Here is a 16,451-nt window from a genome sequence, read left to right on the forward strand (position 1 = left end):
CGAGAAGCATCAATTGTTCATTGCAGCTCCTTAGTTGTTCATTGACTGCTTTCTCATATGTGCCTTGATGGGGGCGGGGGGGGGGCTACAGCAGAGCGAGTGATCCCTTGCTCAAGCCAGTGACCTTTGGGCTCAAGCCAGTGACCATGGGGTCATGTCTATAATCCCACGCTCAAGCCAGCAACCTCGTGCTAAAGCTGGTGAGCCTGCATTCAAGCTAGATGAGCCTGTGCTCCAGCAAGCACCTCGCCTTGGGGTTGTGAACCTGGGTCCGCCACATTCCCGTCCAATGCTCTATCCACTGCGCCACTCCCTGGTCAGGCTCCAAAGGCGTTCTTAAGGTTATCTATCTTCTGCCATAGAATATGGGGAAAAAAATTTTTTTTCCTCTAACTAATTTTGTCTATCTCTGATCAATTGAGCTCATTGTCTGTTTACCAGGCCTCCATATGCAGTTGAATTGTATGTATGATTGTGTTGACTTCATATCCCTGTTGCTCAATTTCAAGCCATTTTTTTAAACCATTCCCTAGTCTGTACGAGATATGTCAGTAGCTAAGTGCTTTTTGAAGGACGAAGAATACGATTGCTTAATGAAGTTTTTTTTTCTAAGTGAGAGGAGGGTAGATAAACAGACAGACCATCCACATGGGCCCCGACCAGGATCCACTTGGCTATCCCTGTCTGGGGCCCATGCTCTGCCCATCTGGGGCCATGCTTGCAACTGAGCTATTTTTAGCACCTGAGGCAGAGGCTCTATGGAGCAATCCTCAGTGCCCAGGGGCAAATATGCTCAAACCAACTGAACCATCATTACAGGAGGGGAAGAGAGAAAGAGAGAAAGAGAGTGAAGGCAGGGAGGGGTGGAGAAGCAGATGATTGCCTCTCTTGTGTGCCATGACCAGAAATCAAAATGGGGGCATCTTCATGCTAGGTTGATGCTCTACCATTGAGCAACCTGCCAGAACCAAAGTTATTTTAAAAAAGCATTTTTATTCATATTGAGAGGACAATGCTCATTGACAGTGCAAATCTGTGTGTTTTATGATTCTATAAACAGAATTTTTTAAAATTCTGTTATGGATTTATGATCTGATACTGAACATTCCCACTAAATGTGTTTGAAGTCATGATTAATTATCCCCTTTTGGGGTTAATTTTGGTGTGTTTTATTGTGATAATTTGTGATGCATTATTTTGCCACATTAATCACTTCATTCATCTAATAAAGAAATGAGACTTTGCTGTGTATAATATTTTAGTATCCTATAAAATTTATTTTGAGTACCACTAAATAACACATTTTCCACATAATTCACCTACCTGTCCAGCAGTTGGTTCTGTGTCTCCAGTTATCATCTTAATGGATGTACTTTTACCAGCTCCATTGTGTCCTAGTAATCCTAAAACCTCACCTGAAAAAAAAAGGTTATACTTCATACAAATTGATTTCAATAGTAAAATTAAGAATAAAACTAGTCTGAAGTCGCACTATATGACATGTGTTCTATGTGCTTTGTATATAGTATTTCATTTCATTGCCACAGCCCCCTGAGAGGTTGTTATCATAATCTTTGTTTACATATTTGTGGACAATAGGTCTTAGGGATGAGGTTAATTGCCCAGAGTCACACTGATGGGAAGTAACAAAGCACTCTTAGAGGCTAGGGGTGTCAGACTCCTTCTCCTGTGATTCTAAGAACCATGAAATAATGTCATAAAATGAGGTCATCTAACATCTGCTGTTCTCCCTTCAGAATGTGCTGGGACATCACATTAGTTTTTTGTGAAGAATAATGAACATTAGGAAATCAATCATGTTCATTAGATGGAAATGTCATGGTGTTAGTGGTTCATTTCAAAGAGCACTTAGAGTTTCCATGTATATGTTACTAGGCCCATATCCACAGACATGAGTTAATTAAGGAACTGTCAAGGTCGCCCCATTGATGGGTCTGTGTGTGAACCTAGAGTTAATGCACAGAATGATTCTTATCAAGAACCATAAAGCTCTAAGAAGGGCCCTGAGCCATCAGGAGAAGAGTCCCCGTGTGCAACCTTTTCTAACACAGAAAGACACATTTCTGGTGGCAATCTTCTTCTTCATCTTAGAGAAGCAGTGTTTCCTCTTCCCTTTGTACTCCTTGCGTAGACAGCTGGCAATGATGACTGGTCTCTGTAAGTGACAAGTAAATTATGTCAGACCTTAATACCCTTTACTGACCTGGAGGAAGCTCTATCCTCCCGCTGTGCTGGCCACTCACTGCACAAGCCATGCATCAAAGAAGAATTTGTACTAAGGGACATATTTACTGGCCATTCTCACGCCTTAGCACTGATTTTAAGAGAGAAGAGACTGTTGTTTTTCTTTCCTACAAAGGCATCTACTTAGGAACACATTATTTTATACACACAGTTCATCTTTCAGGACAGAAACAAAAAGACTTGGAGAAGCACCAGATCACCCTCAATGGTCAAAACAACATGGTGTAGCCTGGACTCTGCCCTGGATTTTGTAGAGTGAACTTTCTTGAAGAAGCGGTAATCAGCGTCACCATTGCTGTTTCTAAAATTCAGAAATTCATTCTTGGCTTTTGTAATTTCAATTTTACTTTGCTTTTTGGTTTTTGTTCTAAGAAAGACAAAGCAAGTTAACATGACCTTTGATCTTCTCAGTTAGATGTCAACATGATGACTACCTGCTGAAATGAAGTTATGATCCTTATATGTATAAGTTAGAGACACTCAGAATCATTAGAGGATTGGACTATAGGCAGTCACTGTAACTGGCCGACATCTGTGTTACTTGCTGAAATAAACTACTTTGTGTTTTTACCTCATCAAAGGTTGTGGAAAAGGCATTTGCCGTTCTCCCCCGTTCCATCTGAACATCTCCATCCTCCCCTTCTGGCTCTTCGGGATTTTGGCACACTTTGCCGCTTCTTGGAGAAATTCTGGAGTCAAAACCATCCATTAATAATTGATTTGGGGTTTTCGTCTTTGTATCGAGAACAGTGCTTTCCCTAAATCTTGTACTTGAGTAGACTGAGTAATTAAACCATCATAATCTTCCTTCAATACAGTGGGCCCTCCCTGCTTCACAACCCCCTTGTTCTGTCTATGGTAATACTGTATTTAATGACCAGTGCGTCTAATATATCTTTCATTCCACTTCTTTATAAAACATTCTTTAAAAAAATATCTATAAGTAAGTTAGTACCTATTATCAGACAAAAAGTTTTAATACCATAGTTTATGAAATAATTGTTCTGGGCATCCTAGCTTTGACACCAATAATCGGGCATTATTATATTTTCATAGGGAGGTTAGGTCAGAATATTTGAAATCAGGATGGCCCCCTCCCAAAATACAGGTAAGATGTTTAATCTCCTATTAAGATTGGCCATTTTGGGGGGGAATATGTCAGATCCACTCCTTCTCTTCCATTCTAACTCTGTTCCTCATACTCAGAATATAATCTTATTCTATTTTCTCTTCCTTTAACCTCATCTCCCATATTGATCTTAGAAGATTTCTTAAAAAGTCTTCTTTTCTATTGGAAGTTTCCCACCAAATAATATGTAATAGTTAACAATGAAATGTAATGGTGTGGGAGACACAGAGGGAATTAGATGCTTATGGTTGCATCCTTGAATGGTGCAAAAAAGTCTCAACTTTCAAGTTCTAGCAATAATTGAACCAGTCTATGGTCCACCAGTTGGACTTCTCACTACAACAGGAAAAGAGTGATTATTGCTGTCTTTGACCTATTGATCATTCTATTCTTCCTTTCTGGACCGCCAGAGTTCCTTCAACTGCAGATTTATTCAAATTAACTGCTATTTAAAGTGAACTAGCTGGCCTGACCAGGCGGTGGCGCAGTGGATGGAGCGTCGGACTGGGATGCAGAGGACCCAGGTTCGAGACCCCGAGGTTGCCAGCTTGAGCGTGGGCTCATCTGGTTTGAGCAAAAGTCTACCAGCTTGAACCCAAGGTCGCTGGGTCCAACAAGGGGTTACTCGGTCTGCTGAGGGCCCGCGGTCAAGGCACATATGAGAAAGCAATCAATGAACAACTAAGGTGTTGCAAGCGCAATGAAAAACTAATGATTGATGCTTCTCATCTCTCTCCGTTCCTGTCTGTCAGTCCCTGTCTATCCCTCGCTCTGACTCACTCTCTGTCTCTGTAATAAATAAATAAATAAGAAATAAAGACTTAAAAAATACTTTAATAAAGTGAACTAGCTGCATGTAACTTTCCCCATTGTTCCACTGCACACAGAGTTAGAGTCCTTAATACCTTAATATTTAATGTTTCAGGTCTGTTTGCTGCACTATATATAACTTTTTTTTTTCTTTAAGAGAGAGACAGAGAGAGGTATCGATTGGGACAGACAGGCAGAAAGGGAGAGAGATGAGAAGTATCAATTCTTTGTAGTGGCACCTTAACTGTTCATTGATTGCGTTCTCATATGTGCCTTGACCGGGGGGCTCTAGTACAGCCAGTGACCTCTTGCCCAAGCCATCAACCTTGGCCTCAAGTCAGCGACCAGGGAGTCATTTCTATGATCCTAAGCTGAAGCCAGTACCCCGCATTTAAGCTGTTGAGCCAGTGCTCAAGCTGGATGAGCCTGTGCTAAAGCTGGTGACCTTGGGTTTCAAGCCTGGGTTTTCTGCATCCCAGTGGGACACTCTATCCACTGCACCACTGCTTAGTCAGGCCTATTTATAATCTTAGATTTAGGGACCTATTTATCTATTATATGTATTGACACATGGTTACTACCTGGGCCTAATCTAGCACTTGCAGTTCTTTGTTAATGGATTAATTTATGCATGAAAAATATTTTATAATATTGATCACTGAAATGAAAGAATAATTTAATTCCTCCGAACCGAAAGAAGGGATCTTTTCTCCTTGATTTCTTTTCAAACTTCCATTCCAGACATCGAAGAATAAAAAGTAAGACGATAACATGAAGGAAAGGCTAGGAATAAAGAGAGAGGTGCACAATTAGAAACACTAAACAAAAAAAATTATTTCACAGCACGAGTGAACTAGAAGTAATTGGACTTATACAAAGATATGTCTGGCCAAATCATTACCAGTTTTCATAATCAATTTGTCAAAATGTTAAATTATTGAATTCACTCTCCATTTTGTTTACAGAAACATAGGAAAAAATATAATTATGTTATACCATTACCTTAAGTCATTTCCTCTAATAGTTCTTAAAAATTGGGATATATAATTGCATATTATTTGGTTAGCTGACCATTATAAAAATGTTTTTCCATTTATACAAATATTTTATCTCTATGGGCTACAGATCCTGTATATTGACCTTAGTAAAAAGTTTCATCATGTGTACAGAAATTACAATGGTTTGGATTAGTAGAGCACATGATAAAATTTTAAAAGAGTGTGTTCTTACAATTAGGACTAGCAGAAAGGCCGTTGCACTTGATCCTTCATCAGCAAACCAAAAAATCTGCAAAAAGAAAAAAAATGCTCAAACAGAGGAGTTTTTGTTTTGTGAATTTTAACCACATAAATGTGACTTGGCTCATTGAACAACCCTCCTGGCATGTCCCCTGATATCACTGAGAATGTTGGCTAAGTGTCCATTCCCAAATGTATAGCAACGGGCTGTCTTCCTTCTTTCTGTGGTCTATGAGCCATTGTGCTTGTATTGGAAGCAATAAGATTTAGCAATTATTCATCACCTGGTGAAAGAGTATTGGGGGTCTGAGCCACCTTCCCTGAACACTGAGAGAGGCAGGATTCATCCTTATCACACAGATCTTCACACAACCTCTGGTGTCCACTGTTCTTATATGCCCCTTTCTTTCCTCTACTCATGGATACCTCTTCACTCACACATGGTACCTGCCTTCCATTTGTAGAAGTTTGGTATCAGTCAGCTAGGGAAAAGAATTTCATTCCCATTGAGAGCTTCTCTAGATCCTGAAATCTCTAAGATTTAGAGCATTTCCTTTGCTTCCTTCTAGAGCTGAGCATGCCCAGGAGCGGATAAAGCCCAGATTGAGTGTAAAGGCTGCTCTCATTCTCAGCACCCATTGTCCTTTCTTTATACCTGTCAGTTAGGGCCACCGTGTCTATTACAGTTCAGCTGGGGTATATTGTTCTACTGGGGGCAACTCAGCCAGAATTCATGAAGTAGCCATGCATATTTACATGTTATAAAGTTCCAAGGCTAAACAAAGCTTGCACTATTAGTCATGAGTTATGAACACTGGAACAGATGGTGGTATTACTTACACGAAAAGATAAAAACATAGAGCCAAGAAAAGTGCTGTGTGGTATCAAAAAGGTGACAATATACAGTAAATCAAATCCAGGAACACTCAACGCAAACAGAGACACACCGAACAAGGTGATCTACAGAAAATAAAAATATTCATGTTAACCACTCTGAACTTCGATATATGCTCTAAATTAAGGTGGCGCATCTCAGAGATATTGCTAATTTCCACTCCAACCACAAAATCAAGCTGAGAAAATTTTACTGGTTTCAGGTGTACAGTTCTATAATGCATCACCTCCATATTGCATTGTGTGTTCACCACCCAAAGTTAAGTCTCCCTCCATCACCATCCATCTTCAGTATGTTTAATATACTGCTCACAAAAATTAGGGGATATTTTATACCTTCATATTCATTTTGAAATATCTCCTAATTTTTGTGAGCAGTATATATTACCTATTTAAAATTTTTAAAAGAAACCAGCTGAAATCAGCAGAGCTCCACTGTCATTTTCTCTTGGTGACTTAGCCACATGCTTTTGGCTTGGAGAATCATGAATGAGACATCACTAGATAAATCTAGGATTTAATATACAGAGCATTTTAATTATTAAAATGGAATAAAGATGGTGTATGTTGTTTTTGGAGGTAAAATTCAGAATAGTAGATAAGCAATAGTCATAGGTAAAAATTAAAATGGATTACTAATAGGAGTAAAGCAACAATCAAAGGAGACCTTTGTTAACTAAACCAATGGAGAAGTATAAGCATTTAATAAACTGGAGAGGCTTAAAGAAGTACTAAAATATAAAATTCAGGGATAAGAGAAAGTTACAAGTACATCTGACACTCTCAGACTTTTTCTTTTAAACTATTGTAATGCCTTCCTAAAAGTTTTGGTGCTTCTAATTTCTGTTACAAACCATCACATTATGGATTCCCAAATATTCTTTCTAGGAGAATGTCTCTGATCATACTTCTTATCTGCACTGTAAGATTCCATGGCATCCTACTGTTTGTAGAATACATTCTTGAGTCCACCAGTTAAACCCAGTCATGGTTCCAACCATTATGTTCACCATAACCAGGACCACTCTCAGGCTGCAGCTGATCCTCCACCCATATTCATGTCAGATTACTACCAGTAGTTAGGACTGCCTCCTAGCCTGGGTTTTCTTCACTTTGCGTTTCTGTTCATCCATTATTTTGTATTTGTATCATAATTTTTATTTGGCTGTTGAAATCTTAGTCATCTTTAAGTTTCACTTTCTAAAGGAAATCTCTGCTCTCATTTTCATGAATGGCTCCCTCCTTTTTCTGGTTTTCACAGAACTTCTCATTATCCAGTTGTATTAGACTCTGAAAGATGGATGGTATCTAGACATTCTTTGCCTTCTCACTCTGAGTAAGTGGCTGTTTACTCATCTTTTCTCCTCTGAGTGCTCCTTCAGTGTAGAAACTGTCTATTTTTTCTCCATGATCAGTCTTAGTTTGTGAAATATTGTTGGAAGCCAGCCACGTGTTTGTTGAATTGATAATTTACTTTTTTGGCACCCCCAAAATTACAGCAAATTAGAATAGATGCTTATTCATTCACATACATTATTCCTCCAAATTTCAGTAAAGTAAGTGTTGCTTTATGGAACTAAGTCTTAGTAGAAAGTTGGAGAAGTTGTTTCTAGTTTTAACTATGCTAGGAACAACATTTGTATAACTTCATGGAGTTCTTTGGCGATATTTCTTTTTCAGTAAAAAGGAAATACAGGCCTTGGCCGGTTGACTCAGCGGTAGAGCATCGTCCTGGCGTGCGGGAGTCCCGGTTCGATTCCCGGCCAAGGCACACAGGAGAGGCCCCCATTTGCTTCTCCGCCCCTCCCCCTCTCCTTCCTCTCTGTCTCTCTCTTCTCCTCCCACAATCCATTGGAGTAAAGATGGCCCGGGCGCTGGGGATGGCTTTGTGGCCTCTGCCTCAGGCGCTAGAATGGCTCTGGACGCAACAGAGCGACGCCCCAGAGGGGCAAAGCATCACCCCCTGGTGGGCATGCCGGGTGGATCCCGGTCGGGCGCATGCAGGAGTCTGTCTGACTGCCTCCCCGTTTCCAGCTTCGGAAAAATGAAAAAAAAAAAAAGGAAATACAGATGGTTTCCAGATTTCCTTCTATTAAGTAGTTTTTGATTGGAAAATATTGGCCACTTTTAAAGAAAATCAAGGGTAGAACCAGGGAGAGAAAAAGATGCAGATTCTGAAAGGGATCATACATATGCAAACTTAAAATATTTTAGATTGAAATATTAATACCAAGGGTAAATTTTAATGTATTAGTTCAGAATTGTATACTACATATATAAGATTAATGTTAAAAGAACATACTTACAATAAGGAAGCAAAAAGACCAAATGCCACTATTTTTTCTCCCCTTGCGAAAAATGAACGAAATTACATAGGTAAAGAAGATAAGGGATATGGCGTATCCAATAGCACACGGGATCTGAAATGAACAGGAATGTGAAGTTTAAAGACAGATGCCATCTAGGAAAATATATATGATTCAAATTATTGGCATAGCACAGGGTTTTACAGTTATTAGTAATTCACAAAAATGTGAATATCAATTAAAACGGTATATTCAAAATTTTCTAATTAAATAATATCTGTTTTGTGACTATTGTAACTTACTTCCATAATTTCAACTATATGTTGAAATATATCATCAGAGGAGCCGATAGCGAGGTTCACTAAATACATGAGAAGGAATATCAGCCAGTACAGGGGAACGTCCACCAGTGCCTGCCCAATCCAGTAAGCAGAAGGGAGGAGCCCCGAAATCCGCAGCTGGGACCAAGCTCTGATCTGTTTAGGAGACAGCAGAAATACAAAAGGGATTTCAATTTAAGGTTTAAGAAAAATGGGGATTATGTAATAAAATATTCAAATGAAATATTTACTTGTAACAATTTTGCATCTTGACTACACATGTTATCTGGACCAAGGGGTACGAATCGTTTCAAACATAAATGGTCAGTTTGCTGCTTTAACTAACACATGTGATGTTCGTGAGACCCCTAAGGAAATTTGTGAAAGAAGACTTCAGAAAAATAAAGGTATCTATACTTTGGTAAACAACACATTGGCTAATGACTTATGGGGTGGCTAGGATAGTTTCTCTAAGCACTCTGATAGTTTATCAGAGTGATTCTTCTTTGACTCAGTTTGAACTGTGCTCTCTCTTTCTTTTTCTATAGTACATCAAATATGTATATATATATTTGCTTTATTCTTTTAATCTAAGTAAATGGTATGTTATGGTTGTTTTGCCATACCACATATTCAAGTATTAATTACCACACAAATATTTGTGTCTATGCACATAAGTATAAATGCCTTTACAAATATAAACATATTTTGTGTCCTTTGTCATTCTCTGAATAAACTAGTAAATTCATATTTTAAAACATCTTATCTAGTGATGTGGCTTTGTACACAAATTATACTTTAAACCTTTCTAATAATTTTGAACATTTTTCTTTTCCTTTTCCTTTTTTTTGTATTTTTCTGAAGTTGGAAACGGGGAGACAGTCAGACTCCCGCATGCGCCCGACCAGGATCCACCCGGCACGCCCACCAGGGGGCGATGCTCTGCCCATCCTGGGCATCGCTCTGTTGTGACCAGAGCCACTCTAGCGCCTGAGGCAGAGGCCATAGAGCCATCCCCAGCGCCCGGGCCATCTTTGCGAATGGATCCTTGGCTGCGGGAGGGGAAGAGAGAGACAGAGAGGAAGGAGTGGGGGAGGGGTGGAGAAGCAGATGGGCGCTTCTCCTGTGTGCCCTGGCCGGGAATCGAACCCGGGACTTCTGCATGCCAGGCCGACGCTCTACCACTGAGCCAATCGGCCAGGGCCTCCTTTTCCTTTTAATGGTTGTTGATTAGCTAACTGATGCTCCTGTCTAAAATGTAATTGGACTTAAGGATTCATATCAAAATCTCCCAACATGGATGAACTCAGGTAGGACAACTGATGAGGATTTCGTGATCTCGATATATGGGTGAGACTGTGGGAGAACTGAAGAATGGATTTATGTTACTGATGAGGTTACTGACGCATAATGCTGACATTTATGGTGACATAAAATATAAAGGGAAACACATATAAGAATATAAATTTAGTTTTGGGTGCATGAAGTTTGAGAGTCTATGATGCCTTCAATAAAAGCTAAGAAAGGAGTTTTCACTGAAGGTGAAATCACAAATTAGAATGCTACAGTCAAATCTACGAGTGGCCCATAGGGAGAGGGATTTGAAGCCCTAGTGTTATATGAGCTTCCCTGGGAGAAAATGACATTTCAGATGAAAAGAGAACCAGGGGTTGAAATCTGAGGATTTCCAAAATTTAGAGATAAGATAGAGGAATAAGACACTCCAAAGGACAAAAAGAGACAGTGGCCAAAATATTTGGAGAAACATGGTCAAATCATGGCTTCACACAGCCCACAGAAAGAAAGCATTCTGTGGGTGAAGTTGAAGTTTGGACTATGTGATGCTAAAATGATTGACAGTACATTAGACCAGGAAGTGGCCTTTTCTTAAATTCCTGGAGATTCCACACAGAAAAGGGAATATTACATGGATAATTCTCTATTCTTGGGCAACAGAATTGCTCTGGGGAGGAAATGACAGAAGGAGATGGTATGCAAGGTTTTAATGGATCTTGCAAATAAAGTGTCAAAAATGGAGCTATTACAGGACATTCTATTTAAATTTATAAGTCAAGCTAATGCAAGTTGGCCTACATGGATTCATCATATACAGTGTTCCCTCGTCTATCCCAGGGGTTAGGTTCCAGAACCCCAGCAATAGGTGAAAAGCTGTGAAGTAGTGAGCTTTTATTTATTTCATTATTTATATATACAGAACACAGTGCTCTGATTGGTTGCCTTCCATCCATCAGCCAATAGTGTGCCCTGTATGATCTCACGTGGGCAAACTAGCTCAAGCAGAAGTGGCTGTAGCTGCGTTTTCCATACTTGCGAGTCTTTGTCTGCTCATCTGCTGTATGTTATATATTTTATTTTGATTTAATATTCTTTTAATATGTCTAATTAATATTTTTATATATTTTATGTTGTTTTCAATTTTTTAGGCTAGAAAATGCTTATTTTATTGCAAAATAGTTAAAATAATAAATATATATAAATAGCTATATACTGCAAAATCCTGCAATTCAGAGAAAAATTCACGATATAAAATTAGGTACATACAATTTAAAAACCTGTGATAAAGTGAGACTGTGAAAAGTGAACTGTGATATGACAATGGATGGCTGTAAATTCAACAGCCTATGATTACTACTCAATATTTGTCTCCCCTTCAGAACTACTGAATCAGAATCTTCATTTTAATAAGATGCTCTGCTAGTCTGTAGACACATTAAAGAGTTATTTGGATTAATGAAAGAGTGTCTGCAAATGAAAATTTATAAATACATAGACTGTTAGTTAAACATTGGGATTTTCTTTTTATTTCTGTACGTTCTTGACATTTTCAAAATAGCATTGCCTTCTAATTCAACAATCTATTTTTATTAACTTTTTTGAAATGTAATTTCAAACAAGAAGGAGGACCCATATTAAGTATACAGTTGCATGAGGTTTTTTTTTTTTTGTTTTTTTTTTTGTATTTTTCTGAAGCTGGAAACGGGGAGGCAGTCAGACAGACTCTTGCATGTGCCCAACAGGGATCCACCCGGCATGCCCACCAGGGGGCGATGCTCTGCCCATCCGGGGCGTCGCTCTGCTGCGACCAGAGCCACTCTAGCGCCTGAGGCAGAGGCCATGGAGCCATCCTCAGCGCCCAGGCCATCTTTGCTCCAATGGAGCCTTGGCTGCGGGAGGGGAAGAGAGAGACAGAGAGGAAGGAGAGGGGGAGCGGTGAAGAAGCAGATGGCGCTTCTCCTGTGTGCCCTGGCCAAGAATCGAACCCGGGACTTTCACACGCCAGGCCGACGCTCTACCACTGAGCCAACCAGCCAGGGCCAGTTGCATGAGTTTTGATGAATGCATATATTACTGTATCACAATTGTAATCCAAGTATAATAACATTTCTATCAGCCCCTCAAATCCCCATGCTCTTTGCAGTCAGTAGCTGTCATTGCTGGTTACAAGAAACCTCAGGTCTGCTTTTGGCCATTATGGATTAGTTTTACCTTTCTGAGAATTTCGTATATATGAAATTATTCAGTATTTACTCTTTTCACTTCATTCATGTTGATGCATTTATTAGTTGTTCCTTTTGTATTGCTGAGTAGTCATTGTGTGACTACACCAGAATTTATCAGTTCTCAACTTGGTGGTCATTTGGATGGTTTAAGTAGTTGGCTGTTATAAATAAATATGTTAAGAATATTAATGTACAAGTCTGCCTGTGGAAGGTGTTTTCTCTCAGGTAAATACTGTACTTAGGAGAGGAATTGCTGTGTCATATAATCAGTGTATTTTGAATTTATAAGAAAGAGTCAAATTGTTTTTCAAAGTGAATGTATCATTTAAATTCTCAGTAGAAATTCTTGAGAACTCCAGTTGTTCCACATCCTCTCAAACTCTTGATATTGTCAGTCATTTTAAAATTTGTTCATTTTATTTTGGTGAGTAAGGTTGATATTAACCATCTTTTAATGGAAGTATTTTCCATTTATAGTTTTTTGATGAAATCTGTTCAAATGTTTTGCCCATCTTTGAAATTAGGTTATCTTCTATTGCTGAAGTGTAAGAATTTTTTATATTGTTGAAACTAAACTTTTGTTATACAAATGCATTGTGGATATTTTTCTTCCAGCCCATAGCTTTTTGTTTTCTTACTGGTGTTTTACAGAGAACAAAATGTTTTAACTTTGATGAAGTTCAAGGTATCATTTTCTTTTATGGTAAATACTTCCTCTGTCCCAACTAAAAACACTTTGCTACCATAAGACCTATTGTTCATTCAGAATAATATTGTGTATGGTGGGACATGATTGAGAAAATTTTTTTATTTCTCAGATGAGGGAAGGGGAAGTAGTCAGACTCCCGCATGCACCCTATGATTCACCTGGCAAAACTTGTCTGGGGCTGATGCTCTCTCCATCTAGGGCTGAAGTTTGCAACAAAACTATTTTTAGTACCTGAGTTAGAGGTTCCCTGGAGCCAGCCTCAGCACTTGGAAAGAACACACTAGAACCAATTGAGCCATGACTGTGGGAAGGGAAGAGAAAGAGAAGAGGGAGGGGGAGAAAAAGAGAAGCAGGTGGTTGCTTCTCTTGTGTTCTCTGTCTGGGAATTGAATCCGGGATATCCACATGATGGGTCAATACTCCACCACTGAGCAAATAGGCCAGGGCCAAGAACAATTTTTTCATAACAATATCAGGTTGTTTCCATACAATTTGCTGATAAGACTAACCTTACCTCATTTGAATTCCTTGGCAGTGTTGCTGAACATCAACTGATGATACATATATGGTTTTATATCTGAAATGTTTATGCCATTATATATATTTATATGATTTTCCTTAATTACAACACTTTCTTAGTCACTATAACTGTAGTAAGCTTTGAAGTCAAATACATGTCTTCCAACTTTGTTTTCCTTTTTCAAAGTTATTTTATTTTAAGTGCTTCATGTATTCATATCAATTTTAGAATTATTCTGTATAATCCATTTATTTATACATTTATATTTCCACTTATAAAACTTCCTTTTATTTTTATAACTTAGAATTTATGTCTGAATTGGCTGCTCTATTAAACACCTATAAATAGCCTCTTGAAAAATCCCATAATTATATTACCTTAAACATGTAATCATACAAAATACGGAAAGTTTCAGTTACTCATTGTTACCTTATAATCATCAATGCTGCTCATGGCGATATAAGGAGCACAACAGGATGCCAAAACCATCCAGAATAAGGAAGAGAATACGTGTCCATGTGGAATATTGATGTCCTTTTGAAAATATGAAGAATGTAATGAGCTGAATGAACAAATTCAAAATTCATTCTCTAGAATACATTTTTAAAGATTAAACAGATTATGTATAATCTTGCCTTACATCTCCCCTTTGTTACCAAACTCTTTTATTACCCATCCAGTTTTGAAGCTTGACTTTTGTCTTTATACCCACAATTATGATATAGAATTAATTCAATGATGAATGAATGGCTAACACTACAGAGTTAGAAAATAATATGAGTAAGATTTTTCATTTTATTTATGATTCTAAAATTGATCCTGATGCTAAGTAATGATAATTCATATTTGAGATGTTCCATTTCCTAACTCCCTGGTTGGCAAACAGCAGCTTGTGAGCCACATGCGGCCCTTTGGCCCCTTGAGTGTGGCTCTTCCACAAAATACCACGTGCGGACGCTACCTCAATAAGGAATGTACCTACCTATATAGTTTAAGTTTAAAAAATTTGGCTCTCAAAAGAAATTCCAATCGTTGTACTGTTGATATTTGGCTCTGTTGACTAATGAGTTTGCCTAACACTGTAATTGTTTCAAATGTAATAGCTAGACTGAAAAATCATATCAGATATTTATGCAGGTAGTGATAGCAAGTTGTTTCTAGTTACACTACAATACAAGACCAGGTAAGCATTGGCTGAGAATTCAAAAGTAAAGATGATGTACTAGAAGGGAAACAAAATTTCCAAGGAAAACCTTTGCCATTGATATTTCATATTGCTGCTCCTGTTTATAACCATCTTTAAGGACAGAAGATTCTGAAATCCTCTTTAAAATCGTCCCCATTGTGTCACAACTCACATAGTTGTGGTCTGATCAAGCACATTACTGAGAAAAAGTCATAACCAGAGCCTGATGATCTTTAGCCTGACCATCAAAGACACACTTGTTAGCCACAGAAAGGTGAGATTAATTTGTTGTCAGAATCTTCCTCGAACACCTGCATGCTGGGATGGGTCAGTACTCTATGGCAAACCCACTGATGTCGGGGTGGGGACAGAGCAAGGTCTGCAATCACAGAAACTCTTACCTGTGCAATGAGTAGGTATATTTGAATAGAGTATAAAATGAATTCCTGGAGCTGTTAAAGTTGAGATGTTAGGTACATAAATATAAAGTCAGCTGAGCTGGTTGGTATCATCAGACAACTCACCCTAGCTAAACAGGATGCTTTTATGTATCTACTAAAGAAGTAATTCAGTGCTTTTTATGTTCGTGTCTCTATCCTTCCTACAGTGTGTTACATAGTGTTAAAAATACATACTCTAGAAGGAAAAATATATTTAGATTTAGGAAATAATCAAAATGAATGATGACAAACTCTGATAGGTATTCTGGTTTCCAAACTTCAAGGCTGTCAACATTCTAATCACCTGGGCCATTTATCAAATATAAGATGTTTTTGCCTTTATAAAAAAGCTAGTTCGGTTTAGAGTAGTCCTTTAGGAATTAATATTTTTGACAGAGAACTGGAGTAACTGTAATGTAACTAGTCTGCAATTCTAACCTGAATTTGACATAAAGTTTTTTCTTTTGTACCATTTATAAAAGTAATAATAGGGCTTCTATTTTTATTCTTTCGTTCTTTTCTTCTTTTGTTATTTTTTGCTGGTCACAGTGATGCATACTTTCACATTATTTCCCCACATTCTCTATGAAAATATATGTTGTTATAGTTATCTTGCATTAAAACATTGAAGCTTTGAAAATTATGTTGATTCTCAAAAACAACAGAACTAGCATAAATCCAAATGTTAATTTATCGTGCAGTGTTTTACTCAAATAAAAATAAAATATCAGCACTTAAAATAGTGTTCTGGGAGATTCCTGATGGAGGAGAGTCCATAAGAGTATATACTTACATACATATTTGAATTTCTGTCAGTTTTGATATGTGCTGATGGTTTAATCATTCTAAGTAGCCCATTACTAATGATATCCATAAGAACCGGGAAGCAATTCATTCTTTTGGTATTGCATGCTAATGAAAAGCTGTAATTCTAAAATATAAAAAGCAAGGTTATTAATTTTCAGATATCTCAGTTTTTTAAAGAGGTCAAATTTTAATATTTTAATTAAAAAAATCAAGTTTTTAAAATGGTGTGGAATAATCAGAATAAAAACAAACATTGTATAAGTAAACCCAAACATGAATATAGGTTATATCTGATTTTCAGGCTTT

At 37.9% G+C, this 16,451-nt stretch overlaps 1 protein-coding gene across 5 annotated transcripts in view; it reads right to left on the reverse strand.

The window, feature by feature from the left end:
- The window catches only part of ABCA8 (ATP binding cassette subfamily A member 8), a 198,498-nt gene that overhangs the window by 9,963 nt on the left and 172,084 nt on the right, over positions 1-16,451 (reverse strand). For all 5 annotated transcript variants that reach the window (XM_066386727.1, XM_066386729.1, XM_066386726.1 and 2 more), the window contains 10 exons: positions 16,132-16,269; positions 14,142-14,246; positions 8,945-9,118; positions 8,643-8,756; positions 6,283-6,402; positions 5,435-5,491; positions 4,896-4,987; positions 2,837-2,954; positions 2,059-2,176; positions 1,324-1,415 (listed from right to left, as the gene is read on the reverse strand). In XM_066386727.1, coding sequence (XP_066242824.1) covers positions 1,324-1,415; positions 2,059-2,176; positions 2,837-2,954; positions 4,896-4,987; positions 5,435-5,491; positions 6,283-6,402; positions 8,643-8,756; positions 8,945-9,118; positions 14,142-14,246; positions 16,132-16,269 — 1,128 coding nt within the window. The remainder of the gene's footprint in view (positions 1-1,323; positions 1,416-2,058; positions 2,177-2,836; positions 2,955-4,895; positions 4,988-5,434; positions 5,492-6,282; positions 6,403-8,642; positions 8,757-8,944; positions 9,119-14,141; positions 14,247-16,131; positions 16,270-16,451) is intronic.

This window comes from Saccopteryx leptura, chromosome 5, assembly GCF_036850995.1.
Source record: "Saccopteryx leptura isolate mSacLep1 chromosome 5, mSacLep1_pri_phased_curated, whole genome shotgun sequence".
NCBI classification, from domain to species: Eukaryota; Metazoa; Chordata; class Mammalia; order Chiroptera; family Emballonuridae; genus Saccopteryx; species Saccopteryx leptura.